The sequence below is a fragment of the Podarcis muralis genome, chromosome 9, assembly GCF_964188315.1.
Source record: "Podarcis muralis chromosome 9, rPodMur119.hap1.1, whole genome shotgun sequence".
NCBI classification, from domain to species: Eukaryota; Metazoa; Chordata; class Lepidosauria; order Squamata; family Lacertidae; genus Podarcis; species Podarcis muralis.
This window is the reverse complement of record NC_135663.1, coordinates 50,332,370-50,348,616: the sequence shown is the minus strand read 5'-3', so window position 1 is coordinate 50,348,616 and position 16,247 is coordinate 50,332,370. Positions and strand designations below refer to the sequence as shown.

The 16,247-nt window shown below is 40.6% G+C and overlaps 1 protein-coding gene across 24 annotated transcripts in view; it reads right to left on the bottom strand.

Annotated features, from left to right (window-relative positions):
* The window catches only part of TENM3 (teneurin transmembrane protein 3), a 1,264,183-nt gene that overhangs the window by 26,875 nt on the left and 1,221,061 nt on the right, over nucleotides 1-16,247 (bottom strand). For 19 of the 24 annotated variants that reach the window (XM_077934193.1, XM_077934194.1, XM_077934191.1 and 16 more), the window contains 5 exons: nucleotides 15,729-15,978; nucleotides 15,346-15,366; nucleotides 8,879-9,111; nucleotides 8,119-8,273; nucleotides 4,859-5,733 (listed from right to left, as the gene is read on the bottom strand). In XM_077934193.1, the coding sequence (XP_077790319.1) occupies nucleotides 4,859-5,733; nucleotides 8,119-8,273; nucleotides 8,879-9,111; nucleotides 15,346-15,366; nucleotides 15,729-15,978 (1,534 nt within the window). The remainder of the gene's footprint in view (nucleotides 1-4,858; nucleotides 5,734-8,118; nucleotides 8,274-8,878; nucleotides 9,112-15,345; nucleotides 15,367-15,728; nucleotides 15,979-16,247) is intronic. The other 5 variants (XM_077934197.1, XM_077934199.1, XM_077934216.1 and 2 more) reach the window with 1 other exon arrangement.

Genomic DNA, 16,247 nt, shown 5'->3' with positions numbered 1-16,247 from the left:
TTACAGTGGACTAAATATTTAAACTGAATTTTCATGTGGAGTCAAACATTTAGTTTGTATTTTATTTTCATTCTGGGTCACAGGTACAGGCATTTTGGCATAATTTTGATTATATGCAGCTGCTGGGAGAAATCATCCAAAAAGTACAGCTTTAACGACATCAGCAATACCAAACAGTGCACTTCATTTCCCCCCCTGAAAGAAGTGTTTGTTCTGCATGTTTTTTAGCTCAAGGAGAGCATGATTCTGTACTGTGTGTGTTCGGGTGCAAAAGATTCAATTTGCATGAAAAGGTGAGCTATTAAGGATCTTGCAGCACAGGGCAGGCTGAGATAGCTCAGTTGGTAAAGCATTAGGCTCTTAACCTCAGGATTGTAGGTTTGAGTCCCACATTGCTCAAAAGCTTTCTGCATTGCAGGAAGCTGGACTAGATGACCCTCATGGTCTCTTCCAACTCAACAAATTCTATTATTCTAAGTCAGGGGTAGGCAACCTAAGGCCCGGGGGCCAGATGCGGCCCAATCGCCTTCTCAATCAGGCCCACGGATGGTCCGGGAATCAGCGTGTTTTTACATGAATAGAATGTGTTCTTTTATTTAAAATGCATCTCTGGATTATTTGTGGGGCACATGAATTCGTTCATTCCCGCCCCCCACCCCCAATATAGTCCGGCCCACCACATGGTCTGAGGGTTAGTGGACCGGCCCACAGCTGAAAAAGGTTGCTGACCCCTGTTCTAAGTTGTAGGTTTCTTGCCAAAAAACCTCTACTGGCATAAGCAAGGTGTAGCCTCCAACCTGCTATTCAGCTCATATGGGATCACATTAGAATGTAAATGCCCAACCTTCCTCTGGTTCTAACTTAAATCAAAACCACACTGTTCCACCTATTAATTAGATATGAGAAACCAGAGGTTTCAGGAGGTTCATCCAACAAGTACTGCAAATCTCACCACAACCTTGGTGGAATCTACACACATATAAAAAACCCACATCTAGTGTCACATTTGTATACTGCACTTTACAACACATTTAAAATGGTTTTTTTTTTTTTTGCAGCTGTAAAGCTGAATTCCTAGACACCCATTTGTTAAACAACAGATTCTTTTGGGCAGACATCTGGAAATTGCCCTTTCAGAACCATCTTTTTGTACAATTAGATTTCCCCCCCTGCGTTCTCCCACAATTCCTTTTACCCAGCAGTCCCTCCTTCCATTCACCTAAGTTAGTAAGCTTCTGGGTAGTATCTGCCTTATAATCAACCACTTCTCCAGAACATAAGAAGAACATAAGCAATGATCAGTACTAATTATCTGTCTTTAAATCCTCCTCCGCTGCCTTTTCAGATTTACCATGAATTTTCGCTTTCCCTCCTCTCCAGCTGTGTTAGAGACTCATCTCTTTCTCTCTTCCTGGGAACACTTCAGTAGTTATTCCCATGAGCGTAGCCAGGATTTTTGTTAGGGCCAAAGTTGTTGAACTTTTTTGCCCCCCCCCCCGGCTATTCCCATGGTTATTCCCAGCATTCTTAATAAACTACAGTTCCCAGGATTCTTTGACAGGTAAATTAATGGTGTGTACACAGCTTTCCTGATCAATGTGGAGGAAGGTGGAATCTCCCAAAACTGGGCTTGAATAACTTTATGGAACTTCAAGGAAGGAATATTCCCCCTGCCTTCCCCCAGCAATCCAACTCATCTCACATTGCTCCAGAGAAGCTTTTCAGGAGCTGCAGCAGGCCAAAAGTTTCCCTCCATGAAACTTCCTTAACATGTAATAGGATCCAGGCCAGCATATACAAAATGCCCAGAGCTATGATTGATCCGTAGGTTACTGACAGCATGTGCAAACAATGTGCACTCAGTTTGTGTCTTTTTAAATTATTTTCTTTATTTATTAAATTTACATTCTGCTTTTCCTCCCAAAGAAGTCCAGGGTGGCAAACGAGCCATAAAACAATGAAACAGGTCTGCTTGCTACAAAACCGGATAGTTGTAAGCCTCTTAGCAGATCCACACCATACATTTAAAGCAGATCCAATGCACATTTAAAGCAAAAGAATCTTGGGAACTATAACTTGCCCCTCAGAGTGTTACCACAATTCCCAGAATTCTTTGGGAGAAGTCATGTACTTTAAACACATGTGCACATTGTCTCCTGAGGAAGACGGATGCCAACCAATGTCTAAATACCAATTGCTATGAAGCACAGAGCGGGAGATAGCAACCGTCTTCATGTCCAGGTCGTAGGCTTCCCAGGAGGCATTGGGCTGGCCACTGTTGGCAACAGGACGCTGGGGCTGCTCAAACTTGGAAGGTTTTCACAGAATCTGCATGCCCACACATCCACATGTGAGCATAAAATGCCACCCTATCTCACCCCATCTCCAATTTAATTTGGATTTACCATTTCCATGGAAAATCCATTTTTTAAAAAATAAAAAACCCTGTTTCCAGCAACACATTTGTGATGGCTGAATGACCCATTTGCAGTACAGTGGTGCCTCGGGTTACTTATGCTTCAGGTTACATATGCTTCAGGTAACCCAGCAATAGTACCTCAGGTTAAGAACTTTGCTCCAGGATGAGAACAGAAATCGTGCTTCAGCGGCGAAGCAGCAGCAGGAGGAGGCCCCCTTAGCTAAAGTGGTGCTTCAGGTTAAGAACAGTTTCAGGTTAAGAACGGACCTCCGGAACGAATTAAGTACTTAACCCGAGGTACCACTGTATTAAGCCCCCATCTAGAAGGAACATGATGTTCTTGGGAATTGCTTTTCTCAGCAAAATACAAGGAAAGGCGAAGACCGTGACTCTATGTATCTTGACGAGAAAAGCAGCAATTGAAATATTCATATCCTTCACGAGGCAGAAGAACCAGAGTGCAAGCAGTAGTAGCATCTGAAGGAGCACCAAGATTAGGGAGATTTCTTTTAACATACTGCAGGGCAACGAAGTGTATTTTTTGTGCCATCTGCCCCAGCACATCTTACAGTATTAACTGCCGGACATGACCAAAGGCTGGTTAACAAGCTACCATTTTTGTATCACCCTAATGGGCTGAAATGAACCAGCCTGGTTATGAGGCTGGTCTAAGGCATCAAACGGGGCCTTTCAGCAGGCAATTGAACATCCCTCTCACACAGACCAGAGGTTCTATATTTAACAAAGCTGGGCAACGGAAATGGCTCTTCAACCAGAAAGTAATTATTCAGTTCATGAAGCACACTGCTGTAAATCCTCCCTAAGATTCAAAAAAGGCAGACATATAAGCCACTTGATACTGAATAAAATCTTTTAAAAGGCCACATAGAAGCCATTAAAGTACATTCAGAAGTCCTCAGCTATTTCCCTAATGGGATTAAAACAGCCACACAATAACTACAAGAAACACGAGGAGAAATTACTGCTAGAAATAAAACGCTGGGGTCTCTACTAGGCAGAATGAATGCCAGTGTGCTAAAGATGCCAGCTGTCCTCAGCAGACACATTTGTTCTGGAAATGCATTTCCCTCTCTTTCATTCCCCACCTGGTCCAACTCACAAGCTGGAAGACAGGGTTATTGGGTACATAAAAACAATTAAACCTTATTTACTGGGATGCGATAAACAAAGCACACCAGATTTAAAATTATTTAAACAGAAAAGCCACAAGCTAATGAAAAAGTATCCTTAGTTTTGAGCTATTTTTTTAACATTGTTGGTCATTCTAATGGACCCATAACATTTATACAGCCCTGTGCCCTCAGAGTGGCCACTTTTCTTCAATTAGTCTTGACAACATTGAAATCAATGAACATTGTGCAGGAATGTCAGATTTGGTAAACCTCAAATCCCACATTAATTCTTACGGCTATGGTTTGTTGTTTTCAAACACAAACACACAAACTCACGCACACACACACACTTAAAAATATGGTGCTTCCAACAAAATTGATGAAATCTTTTATAACCTTAACATATCCAACGGCTATATATTTATTCCCACTGGAGAAGGATTCCCATTTGCTATTAACTTGGGATTTTACCGTTCAGCAACAGAAAAAACATTTATAACTCTTGAAGAATAAGAAGTACATTTATTGCCCCAGGCTGAATAATCTCTCATCATTATGTTTCTACGTACTTTTGGCAGGGCCAGAAAAAGAGAAAGATATGCAATGATGTACAACATGCAGTACAATACATCAGGTGTGCACTAATGCATTGGGACTAAACCTACCATCATAATCCTTTCATTTGTAAATCATTATAAAAATACATTTTGTATGCCAGTGGTTTTGTGCAACTTGGTGCTACTTTTATTTGAATTCAGTATTCATTTCCATTAAACAGCTTCTGCTACTCTTGCACCTCTAATGAGATGGAGAGTGGCCAGAAGTGATCACAATGAACACTACTAAACAGTTTAGGGTCAGAAAATCTTTTGAATCCATGGGTACATTTGCAAACTGAAGAAACTGACGTGGCCGCTACACACTCTGCAACCTACTCGATTGGCTACAGTGGAATGTTTTTTGCTAGGCCCCATCCGGTTGGGGTCCCTTCGGTGGGGAAGGGACCTAGTGGGCAAAGGCTTCTGCAGGTGCACCCTTGGGTGCCATGTTAATGACCCTGATGTAATATCAACAAGCTGGCAAGGAGAAAAAGAGCTACAAACAAGCTTTGTAGCACAGAGTTGGAAAAATAAATAATGCAGATATGACAAAGGGGGAATGCCAAGACAAGGCAGAGGACCCCATAGCTATTTCAACGTTGCACTCCTCTAATTGTCAGACAAAATGACCCCCCCTCTCTTCCCCTCACAATACTATGAAGCCAAGCATGCCTCCTAAAAACAGTATATGATTTTGTGTTACTTACTCAAAAAAAGTTGTCCATCCAGTCTCATCACTTTTCGTTGCTAGGAGTCCACTGTTGCCATGATAGGTAAACAAGACTAGCTCCTGTCCTTGGGCTGTCATGCTTTTTAGACATCCATTGGTTCCTATAGTTAGCCAGATAACTTGGTTGTCAGGAGATACCACCCTCACTGGCATCCGGTTGGGATCTCGCCTTATACGAAGGGTATTTCCATTGCTGTCAGTTACAGCCGTGATGTCGTTGTCGTTACTGTAGCTAAAATTGTACAGATAGTCTCCTGTGACTAAACTCATTGTGTACTGATGGGTGCCGTTGACATCAAAGATGTAGAGTTCCTGATCGGTTGGAGAGGCAACTTCATAAAAATTCATTGAAGTCAGCAACGGTTTGTTCTTTGACACAGCTCGTATCCGAATATTTCCAAGATCAGCAATGTACAGCGTTCCATCAGGTGAGGCAGCTAAAGAAGATGGGGCATTAAGTTTGGCATCTTTAGCATAACCATCACCATTTTGGTAGCAGTCACAGTTAACATCATTTTTGCAATCACACTCGGAGGGTATTCCAGCAACTAATGAGATCTCTCCATCAGTTGTGACTTGTCTTATTCTGTTAATCTTTTTTTCATCGGTTTCTGTAATGTAAAGCACTCCACTGTAAGATACAGCAATTGCTGTGGCTGATTCTAAAGTAGTCTGTACAGCATGTTTCCCCACTGTGTACTCCACTCCAGGAACTTGGCAATGCATTGGCCTCCCAGCAGCAATACGGACTTGCCGATTTTCAGTAATCTGAAGAACTACGTTGTTATCTAACACGTATATGGAGTTATCCATTGGATTGATGGCCAAATCCGTTGGCCACTCCAGACGCACCTTTTAAAAAAAGGAAAAGTGTTTTATTAGCCAATTATTATCTTTAGCAATCATAGTTTTCTAACTGAACAAGTGTTAGAGATACCACTTTTGAAACAGCTGTTTTTCTGAAGTTACATAGAATTACATATATAAAAGGAAATGCGGTAGTTTAAATTATTGCCCCTAGGGTGAATATAAAGGGCAGGGGGGAATGGAACCAGGGAAACTGGAGTGCTGGAAACACTAAAACTGAACGCTAAAAACAATATTTTTATTTTCATTTCATTTAGTCCAAGAGCACATGTTTGTAATGGTCCTGATTCAGTTAATGTTAGTCATGACTAAAGGTGGAATCCTAACCATGTCTACTCAGAAGTAAGCCACACTGAATTCAGTGGGGCTTACTCCCAGGTAGGTGGTATTAGGATTGCAGCACAAGTTAATTGTGCTAAGTTGTTCCATTGGTTTTAATGGGACTGAGTCACGACTATAATTCTGGGTGAATCTGGCACTTAGAAATCATATATTTCTAAATATAAAATATGTCAATGCTAAATAAAGGTAAGATCTTTTCCAATATGACACAGATTAATGTTTGCTATTATTTTTCTATCAGAATAGCAAGTCTCTTTAGTGCTGGGGGGAAACCATAGAAATCAATAGAAAAAGTTATCTGGTGTTGAAAAAATATATTACAGAGTTCAAAACTGCAGACTAGAGGCATTAGTAGAAGTTGGTATTAGAAACATCAGAATGTCAATACTTTTCTAATATATTTGCTGCTCCACTTGTATTTTATGACTGTACCTCTTGTAAATAATTATGGTCTTCTCTACTGTCCCTAAAATTTATTGTAAAGGTAGACATAAAGATACATTTTTAGGTGTATAATACTGATACTTATGTTCTTAGAATAAGCTCCTTATTGTGAAGATATAGTATAAAAAACAGTTCGGGATGCTTCTAGACACCTGCTTATTCTAGGATTGGAGCTACAATATATACAATACATGTCATCAAATTGCCAGTTGTATTTCCCCCATCTAATCCAGAATTACACTTTCCCAGGAAAAATCTGAAAAATACATAAATAAATACATAAACAAACAAACAACCCATTTATGATATCTTAACTGTTTGAAAGGACGCTTTCTATGAACGTTTACTCAGAATTAAGTCCCTGTTCCCCCTCAGCACTTAGGAGAGTGCCATGGTGGCCTGGTGCGGTCATGGCAGGGTGCGACTTCCTCCCCTCAGCTTCAGCATGGCAGGAGGGGAAGCTTCTGTCTCCTCTCGCCTCAGTGACTGCTAGGACATGCTCGCAAGGTTCAGCAGCCAATTGCAAGCAAGTGGACCAGAGGGAGTACTTCCTCCTGGTCAGCTTTCTGGTCATAAAAGCTCAGGCCTCAGTCAACATTGGATTCTCGACCTTCTGTCCCTTGTTAATGTGGCTTAATGGGCTGCCTGAGGGAAAGTGAGCATGACCTTGCTGGACCTTGCTATGGAAGTACATGGGTCACCATATTTGGGGCCAGCGAAGAATTCTCCCTGCAGACCAATAAGGCCTGTCTGCAGGGATTTGCCTGCGCCAGAGCAATTAACATAACTTCCTGGTGGATAATGCATTGGGTTTGATCAGTCTGGGAGGCCAGGGGATGGCCCTCCTTGTTCTGCTGTCATGGAGTATCTCCTTAAAGGAGCCTGGGGTGTTACACATCCAGACTTCCATCTTGGGGGCTGATGGGCCATAGTGTTCCCCCACCAGTGATCATGGGGGTCTCCTATATGTGATGCACATTGCAAGGTGACCCTTAACCTTGATCAAACAGCAGTAACACTGGTTGATTTCAGGATACATACCCAAGGCCTACTCCAGAAGCTGCTGACATCTGTTATCAATCAAAGTTGTGGCCTGATTAAATCCCAATACTGCTGCCTTGTGTTTTTATTGTGTGTATGCCCTCAGCCTTGGCTCCACTGCCCCTGGGTCTGCAATGGTACTGATTTCAAGCATTCTCCCCTCTTGTGTTCAGCAACTGGTATTAAGAAGTATTGCTGCCTCCAACCGTGGAGGCAGAACATAGCTATCATGGCTAACAAATAGCTATCAATAGCCCTCTCCTCCATGAATTTTAGTCTGTTAAGGCAATCTCGGTTGGTTGCAGTCACCGCCTCCTGTGGGAGGAAGTTTCATAATTTACCTATGTGCTGCGTTTAGAAGTACTTTCTTTTTATCTGTCTCATATCTTCCAACATTCAGCATCACTGGATATCTGTGAGTTCTACTATTATGAAAGAGGGGGAACAACTTTCCTCTATCAACTTTCTCTATGCCATGCATGATTTTATAAACTTCTATCATGGTCCTCCTAAAACAACCAATAGATCTGTTTTTTTAAATACCTGACTGATGTGCATGCTGGTATCACATGTTAAAGGTCTAGCTGAAGTCAGATCATTTGAGCCAAGTAATGTTGATATGATTCCATTCTGGTCCACTTTCCTGATCATAGTCCCATCAACAAAGTAGATTAATCCATTTTTGTCTACTGCCACTCCTTGGGTAAAGAAACAAAACACAACACCAAGAGCTTGTTACTTGTTTTTGATCAAAACTATTAAACCTGTTTTCCTGCTCTGTTTATTCATCTTTTCCCACAAAGCCAGAAAATGGGTCTGAAAATATTAACAAAAATGACAGGTTTTAAACATCACATGCAGCCTCATGAGGTTTAACTGGTTAAAATTTAGATATTAATGTATGGTACTTTATTAGACATAGCTAGTACATTAGAACAACATGTATGAAAGGAAAACATTCTGCTTGTGAGGGGTGAAATCCAACAAGCACTGCTCCTAATGGGCTCATTTAAATATTGCTTCTGGACTGGACCCTTTGCAATTTGCTCAGTATGAAGTCTTTGTGGCATAACTGGAATGTGAAAAAATATTTATAATGAATTATAATAAATCACTAATGTTCGGTGGGGGTGGGGAACTAAAAACCTCACTTTTTGTAGTTATACTTTTGGATAGCTTTGCCATTCACAAACTGAAAACAAGCTTTTGGAAACACTGAATAAATAACTAGATAGCATGAAATGCTCTTGTGTGTGCTGACTGAACTGTGTTTTGCTCTTCATAAATTGACAGTTTCCTCCACCTTTGGGGCTCATGAGTGTCGCTTCTACAGCCTTGCCACCATCACCACATCTGGCTTCGTCAAATGGAAGGCACTGCTCCCCAGTTCCTGCTACCACTTCAGCATTTTTTGTCAAGTCCTTTGCCCCAGTGAGTGACTTTGGACGGTAAATCCTTCGTGTGTTGGTGTCAGAAACATACAATTCTCCTGTGACTGGGTCAGTTGCAAGGTAGTATCTATGAGCTGGGTTACTGCTGCAGAAAGGGAAACAACACGTTTTAGCACAGTAAGCAATATTCACAATTGCATTTCAAAAGACAGTCTATCAATTGTACTTAGAAAGCAAATAATTGAAGCAAGCAACCCCTGTTGCCATTCAAAAGTTAGAGTGAAGACAGGCAGCCATAGCTGAGTGTGGTGGAAGTGATCTTAACACACATTCTTAGTCTTGGGGACAAACAGCTCTGAATGCAGCAAATCTCTGTTCAAACCATTTTTATTGCACTGCAGTGTCTGTCTCACTTCACCCCTAGTCATAATGGTATCAAAAAGGCCCAATGAAAACATGGTATGCTTGCTTCTTACTTTCTGCAAAGTATTTTGAAGGGTGGGAGGGGGAAAGTGTTGATGTGCTGCTGTTGTTTTAAACACATTGTATGTTATGTGTGAACTCTGCTGACTCTGAAAAGAGAATGTGTAAGCGAAAATCAGTGGTTTTGTTTGAAATAAGTGTTTAATGTAATGTTGGTTCATTAAAAGTTGGTTAGTGTATTGCTGTTTTGCAATTGAAAAACAATTGATGTACAGTGGTGCCCCGCAAGAGGAATGCCTCGCAAGACGGAAAATCCGCTAGACGAAAGGGTTTTCCGTTTCGGAGGCGCTTCGCAAGACGAATTTCCCTATGGGCTTGCTTCGCAAGACGAAAAAGACATTTCCCCCCCCCGCTCCCCCCTTTTTCTAAGCCGCTAAGCCGTTAATAGCCTTTTAGCAGCTTAGCCGCTAATCCTTTAATAGCCGCTAAGCCGCTAAACCGCTAATAGCGCTAATCCGCTTAGCCGCTAATGGGGTTGCTTCGCAAGACGGAAAAACCGCTAGACGAAGAGAATCGCGGAACGGATTATTTTCGTCTTGCGAGGCACCACTATATGCATTCTTCCACCTTGTGGAAAGGTAATGGAATAAACACCTTTTTGATTCCTTTGAATTATATAAATGTGCAAACGTCATTTTGAGTATTACCTTCAAATCAACAGCACTGGATTAGATCACCCTACAGCCTATGTTTTTCAAATTGCTCCTATGTCACTAACTATATTATTTCAAGTAATCTAGGCCACTTGAGTACATGATGCATAATATTCATAAACAGAAGAGACTGTTCATGCTACTGATTGGAAGGCATGTGATTACTGAATGTGATTTAACAGGTCAGATGGCATGTTTTAGAAGTAAGTTCAGTTTCTTGTCTTAAGTCATCTTAAATCATTGCAAACCTTCACATAAAACTACCGAATATGCTGGACCATCCTTCTATGAAATAAAGCCACTTTTCAAAAAACATAGAGCACATGACACCATAAACCTTATACAACTGAAACATTTCTCTCCTATGGAATGAGTAGCTCTAGAGAATACATTTGTTGCTCAAAGATACAACCCAGAAGCTTAATTAGTTGCATCTATGACAGAGGATCTGAGTTATGGTGCTCAGAACTGAAATGAATATATAGATGGCAGTGCTAGTGCCTGCTAACACCCAGAGCCCAAGCGCCACGGCAGTCAGTTGCATCTCTAATGTGTTTGCAAATGCAGTGCTAAAATGTATCTACCAATCTTGGTGATATCTGAGCATCTGTTCACAAAACGTAGTGCCTCGTATTTCATAAATATAACACAGTGCTAATGTACTTCTGTTTGCAAAAGGCAACCGAGGCCAACATAAACAAGTTGTGAACAAATTACATCTTGGAGCACAGACATTTCTGAAGTATACAACTAAAGCAATGTAACATCCAAAACAAAATAAAACAGCAGCAGAATAGGCACAAAATAAAAGAAGCAACATGGTATAACAATACTGTGAAAGAGCTAAAACCACTAAACATTTTTAAAGACTGAAAAGCCCAGGAAACCATAAAGGTCTTCCACCTGGCACTAAACTAGTGAGCCCCTTTAGGTAGGTTATTCAATTACTGGGGAGCCACCACAAAAAAGTCCTATCTCTACCTCATCACATTTAGCATGGGAACTTGAAGAAGCACCTCTATGTAGATGACTTTAGGACCCAAGCAAGTGGTGGAGTTGATTGTCAGGTAACCTGGTCCAAAGCAGAGGGAAATTTAGGGCAGTGCGACTGGTTCCACTGCACTGGATACGGAGTCTAGGGGGGTGCTGCAGGGCTTCACGACTAGGAAGTAGTCAATTGAGCAGGAAAAGGGTTTTTATTTGCCTTTTTTAAACTTCTGAATGCTCTGTTAACTAGATTTAGCTTTTCTCTATTTCTGAGAACTAGCCACGTAACTTAAAAGAGGTTTTTGTGCAACCCTGAATGGTATGATGGTAATAATAGATTTGAAAAGATATATGTGCCTTTTTATATATGTACTTTTAATCTCTGTTCATTTATGTGCTTCTTTGTTATATGCAATTCTTTTTTTGAACAGTACCAGGTGTATGGATAGTGCTTTAATTATTGGCATAAAAAAATCTTTATATAAAATCCAACTTTGGATAAGTTTCAGGGCAATTAGTTTGGTTGTAGAATGATGAACAGTTTGAAATTAAAGCTTAAAACACATAATTTGCAGTATATTGTGGTTGGTTGGATTTTTAACCAATGTACTCCATCATTGATAAAAGGAGAAAGTGAACACGCAACATACACACCCAATTTATTATTTGCATGGTGAAAAAGAATGGCTCCAAATAGTATATTAATGTAAGGAAAGTTATCTTTGGAGTTTTATAGGTGGAGAAATTTTAACTTAAATGGTAGAAATGGTCTGTACAGCTTTAGGTAGAGACCTACATGAGTGAATGCCGTATCCTGCTCCCCTGCCAAAAAAAACTGCACAAAGAAAACACGATGTCAGGGACAAAACTAAACTAGAACCTGTCTCCCTAACATGTTATGTTTCTACGTGGGGGAAATTTCTGTACAGCAGAGCATTCAATAATCTGGAGCCCCACGTGCATCATGTAAAGGTACAGCTGAGGAATTAGTTTACTACCTCAGCCTTGGTTGGGAAAAGATGTCAAATGATCAATGTTCATAGTTATATAACTGCCCTGTAAACAATTAAGAACAAATGCTCAATAAAGACGGGACATAGTGTAAGCTTTATACCAGCATATGAGGATGAATGCTGAATGAACAAGTCATCTGATTTCTTTGCCATTAGGATTATTAAATCAATGAAAATGTGTGGATAATTCTAGTGGAGGCTCCTGACAAGTACAACATTTCTAACATGAGTAGAGAAATCATTTTAGTACAATTTTGAAAATGACACTAGCTGTGCTATTGCCTGCCCCGCACAAGGTAGATGAATCTCTGAAGAATAATCATTAGCATGCTCCATGAGAATCCACGGCACTGAAAATAACCTCAACTCAGGAGACTTCAAAGACTCTGCGCTCTAGAGATCGACAATAATAATCTTGGCTGGCTGTAAAATGGCTGTTTTTGACTAACTTGGGATATTCCCTTCTTTCTATTGAAACAAAATCTTTACCTTAATGTAGGCATTACAGGGCATACTTGGTGTAGTAAAAACCCTTCATAGACAGAAAAATATCCAGTCTCTGCTACTGCAGTTGCCTCTGCAGCTCTTTATACATCTTTGTATTTCTCTAGGGAATCTCTGTAGTAGTACACTAATCTCAAAGAAGTTGAACTCAATATTAATACACAATTGCCTGCTTCCCTCTAGAAATGTCCTTTGTAGCAGAACCACACTAGTCTATCCAGGAAGTGCAACTCATATAACATTGAACATGCAACTATTTTTGCCTGTAGTTCTCCAAAGGCTAAAGACTTTCCCCACTAAAGACAAGTGGATTACTCCAGAAGAATGATATATGGATCACACATTCACTTTCCCTATTCCAGTATTTGAGAGTACGAGTGCTGTATAATATAGTTAAATCACAGAAAATGGGTATGACTTAACATATGTTCTTAATTCCCCAATATGCTTAGCAACAGATGAACAACAGAATGAAGGGAGCCATGTGTAACAACTTTTGAATGCATGTCATATTTTGCATTTGGTATAATATTAAAATGTGAATTTACAAAGTATTCTATCTAATGACTGTTAAAGCATCAGCTGGTTTCAATGGACAGAGGGCACTGGTTGTTGTTGTGTGTTTTTTTTAAAGCAATAATGAACATTCAGAATGATATGAGAACAGCTGACAGCTATGCTTATAATTTAAAATAAGGGTGCATATTATATTTAGTCATGGAGAAAATGCTACTTGCCGAAACTACACAAAGCAACATATGTGAAACATTAATTCTGAAATATAAAAAACCTTTCACAGTTAAGGAAGAAAACACACATGAGGCAGTAGAACCAGAAGCCCGAGTGAATTTCAACAGAAACCAGACGTAATAAAATAAAATGTAGGTCTCTGGGGATTTGTGTAAGATGGGGAGAAAGACCAAAAATAAAGATGAAGCATGCATGATAATAAGGGGGGTTTCTTAATGTCACCCTGCATTTTGCCTGACACATTTAGCAGCTGTGGCACACAGCAGTGATGTAATGCATATGTCTAGCAAATAATTTCAGACTGAACTCTGCCCACTTCATTCTAGCTAGTGGCAGTCACTGTGATCACAGAACAGAAAGCAAAGCGCTGTCCATGCTGTTTTATCACCCTCCTCTTTAAAGATATGCCTAGCCGTAATTCAGTGTGAATCATCTACACTTTGCTCTTATGAAGATAGGATGTTGCCATGTCATATACTGAGTTAAAGGTAAAGGGACCACTGACCATTAGGTCCAGTCGTGGCTGACTCTGGGGTTGCGGTGCTCATCTTGCTTTATTGGCCAAGGGAGCTGGCGTACAGCTTCCGGGTCATGTGGCCAGCATGACTAAGCCGCTTCTGGCGAACCAGAGCAGCACACAGAAACGCCATTTACCTTCCTGCCGGAGCGGTACCTCTTTATCTACTTGCACTTTGACGTGCTTTCGAACTGCTAGGTTGGCAGGAGCAGGGACTGAGCAACAGGAGCTCACACCGTCGCAGGGATTCGAACCGCCAACCTTCTGATATCATCAAGTCCTAGGCTCTGTGGTTTAACCCACAGCGCCACCCGCGTCCCTATACTGAGTTAAAGGTAAAGGGACCCCTGACCATTAGGTCCAGTCGTGGCCGACTCTGGGGTTGCAGCGCTCATCTCGCTTTATTGGTCAAGGGATCCGGCGTACAGCTTCCAGGTCATGTGGCCAGCATGACTAAGCCGCTTCTGGCGAACCAGAGCAGCGCACGGAAACTCCGTTATCTTCCCGCCAGAGCAGTACCTATTTATCTACTATTTATCTATACTGAGTTAGACCTCGGCTAATGTATTTGTCTGCAGTGACTGATGCTCTCTCTCTGGAATCTGAGATACGAGTCTTCCTTAGCGCTACATGGAGATGCCAGGGATTGTTCTGCCATTGAGCCACATAGCTGGTTTTGCTCTCCACTGCTAAATGGCGCAGGCATGTTGCACACATAACATGCCCATCAGTGGATTTCTGTATCATTGGTTATTATAAACCTGGCAGCTGAATGCTACTTGCCGACACTACACAAGAAGAAGTGTGCATGCACACGAAAGCTCATACCAAGAACTAACTTAGTTGGTCTTTAAGGTGCTACTGGAAGGAATTTTTTTTGTTTTGACTATGGCAGACCAACACGGCTACCTATCTGTAACTGGCAGCTGAATGTTTGAATTGACTCCACTGAAACACACAGCATTTCAGGTGATGCAAAGACAAAATGAAAGTTCTGTCTGTGGCATTCAGGGCAAGGATAGAACAATGAAAAGGAGAGGATGTTGGTGAATGAGTGAGGCAGGGATTACATAAGCACATCAAGGAGGAAAAATAGGAGCAATACCTTACAGACAGGCTGGAAATGGAAAACAAAAAGTGATGGGGAGCAAGCAATGTTTTTATTTATTTATCTAGTCATTTCAGACATTTATACCCTATCCTTTAAATGACTTTCCTGGGATGCCTTATGATAAAATATAACTATTTTAACTAGGACGGGGAAAGAATTTGGGTTATGTTGAATAGTAGCAATCTTCCAAACTTACACCTCTCTATGATTTAAGGCAAAAATAGTCATTTTTATAGAGCACTCCTTCCTTATGATCGTAACAATTTTTATAGCACTTCAATCTATTGAATTTATTTGTTCATTCTTTTTTAAAGGAAAGAACACTTTGAACAAAAAGTACGAACATGCTTAAAATGCTTACCTATGTCTAAAATCTTTATTTCTTGGTGGGAAGGCAAGGAAAGGAAGAGCAAAAAAAAAACAGTATTAGAAAAAAAGTTAGATGAAAAGTTGTTAAAAGAGGGAACAGTAAATAGGTAATGGTGCTGATAAGGTTGCTGATTGTAATTCCATTCAGTCATTTTTTATCATCTGAATAGCTGAGATATTTTGACAGCTATCTCCATGAGTAAATGGCTTGAGAAAATGTCCCATCTTTCTTCAACCTCATTTTAAAATATTATTTTTAAAGCATTTGCATTTTTATTACAGTGTTCAGGTGTATATGGAAACATGGTATCATAAAATGACTGATTCATCACATAATCTCGAAACCAAATTTTTTAGGAGTAGGTAAAGATATACCTTAGTTCAAGAACACTTGTTACATTTCCAGATGGGAATATCCGTCGAACATAGTTAAAATCCCCTACGTACAGGCTTCCATCAATACCACAAGCTAAGGCAACGGGAGCCAAAAGCTTATTGCCGTCTGCTTGACCATTGCAACTTGGGCAAGAAATGCTACGTCGTCGACCATTGCCCATTATACTACTGACAACTGGTGGCTGCTGAGAGATGAACTGATTTTCCCCATTGCCTTTGTAGAGGATTCCTGGAGAAAACACAAATATGGTTTCCTACATCAGTGGAGTATTTTTGTCAGTTACAAATTTTGATCAGAAAATACTAAATACATTTAATATTCCACACTGGGACTATACTTCAAAGGTGTCAAGATCAAGAGAGAGGACAATGACCACCACGCTGGTTCTCCTGAAATTCAAGAGAAGCTGCTATCTGGAAGTGGCACTTTAGAAGTCTGTTGCACATGTGGCCATCCATTTCAATCCCACCCACTGAATGAAACTCTTTGTGAAAAAG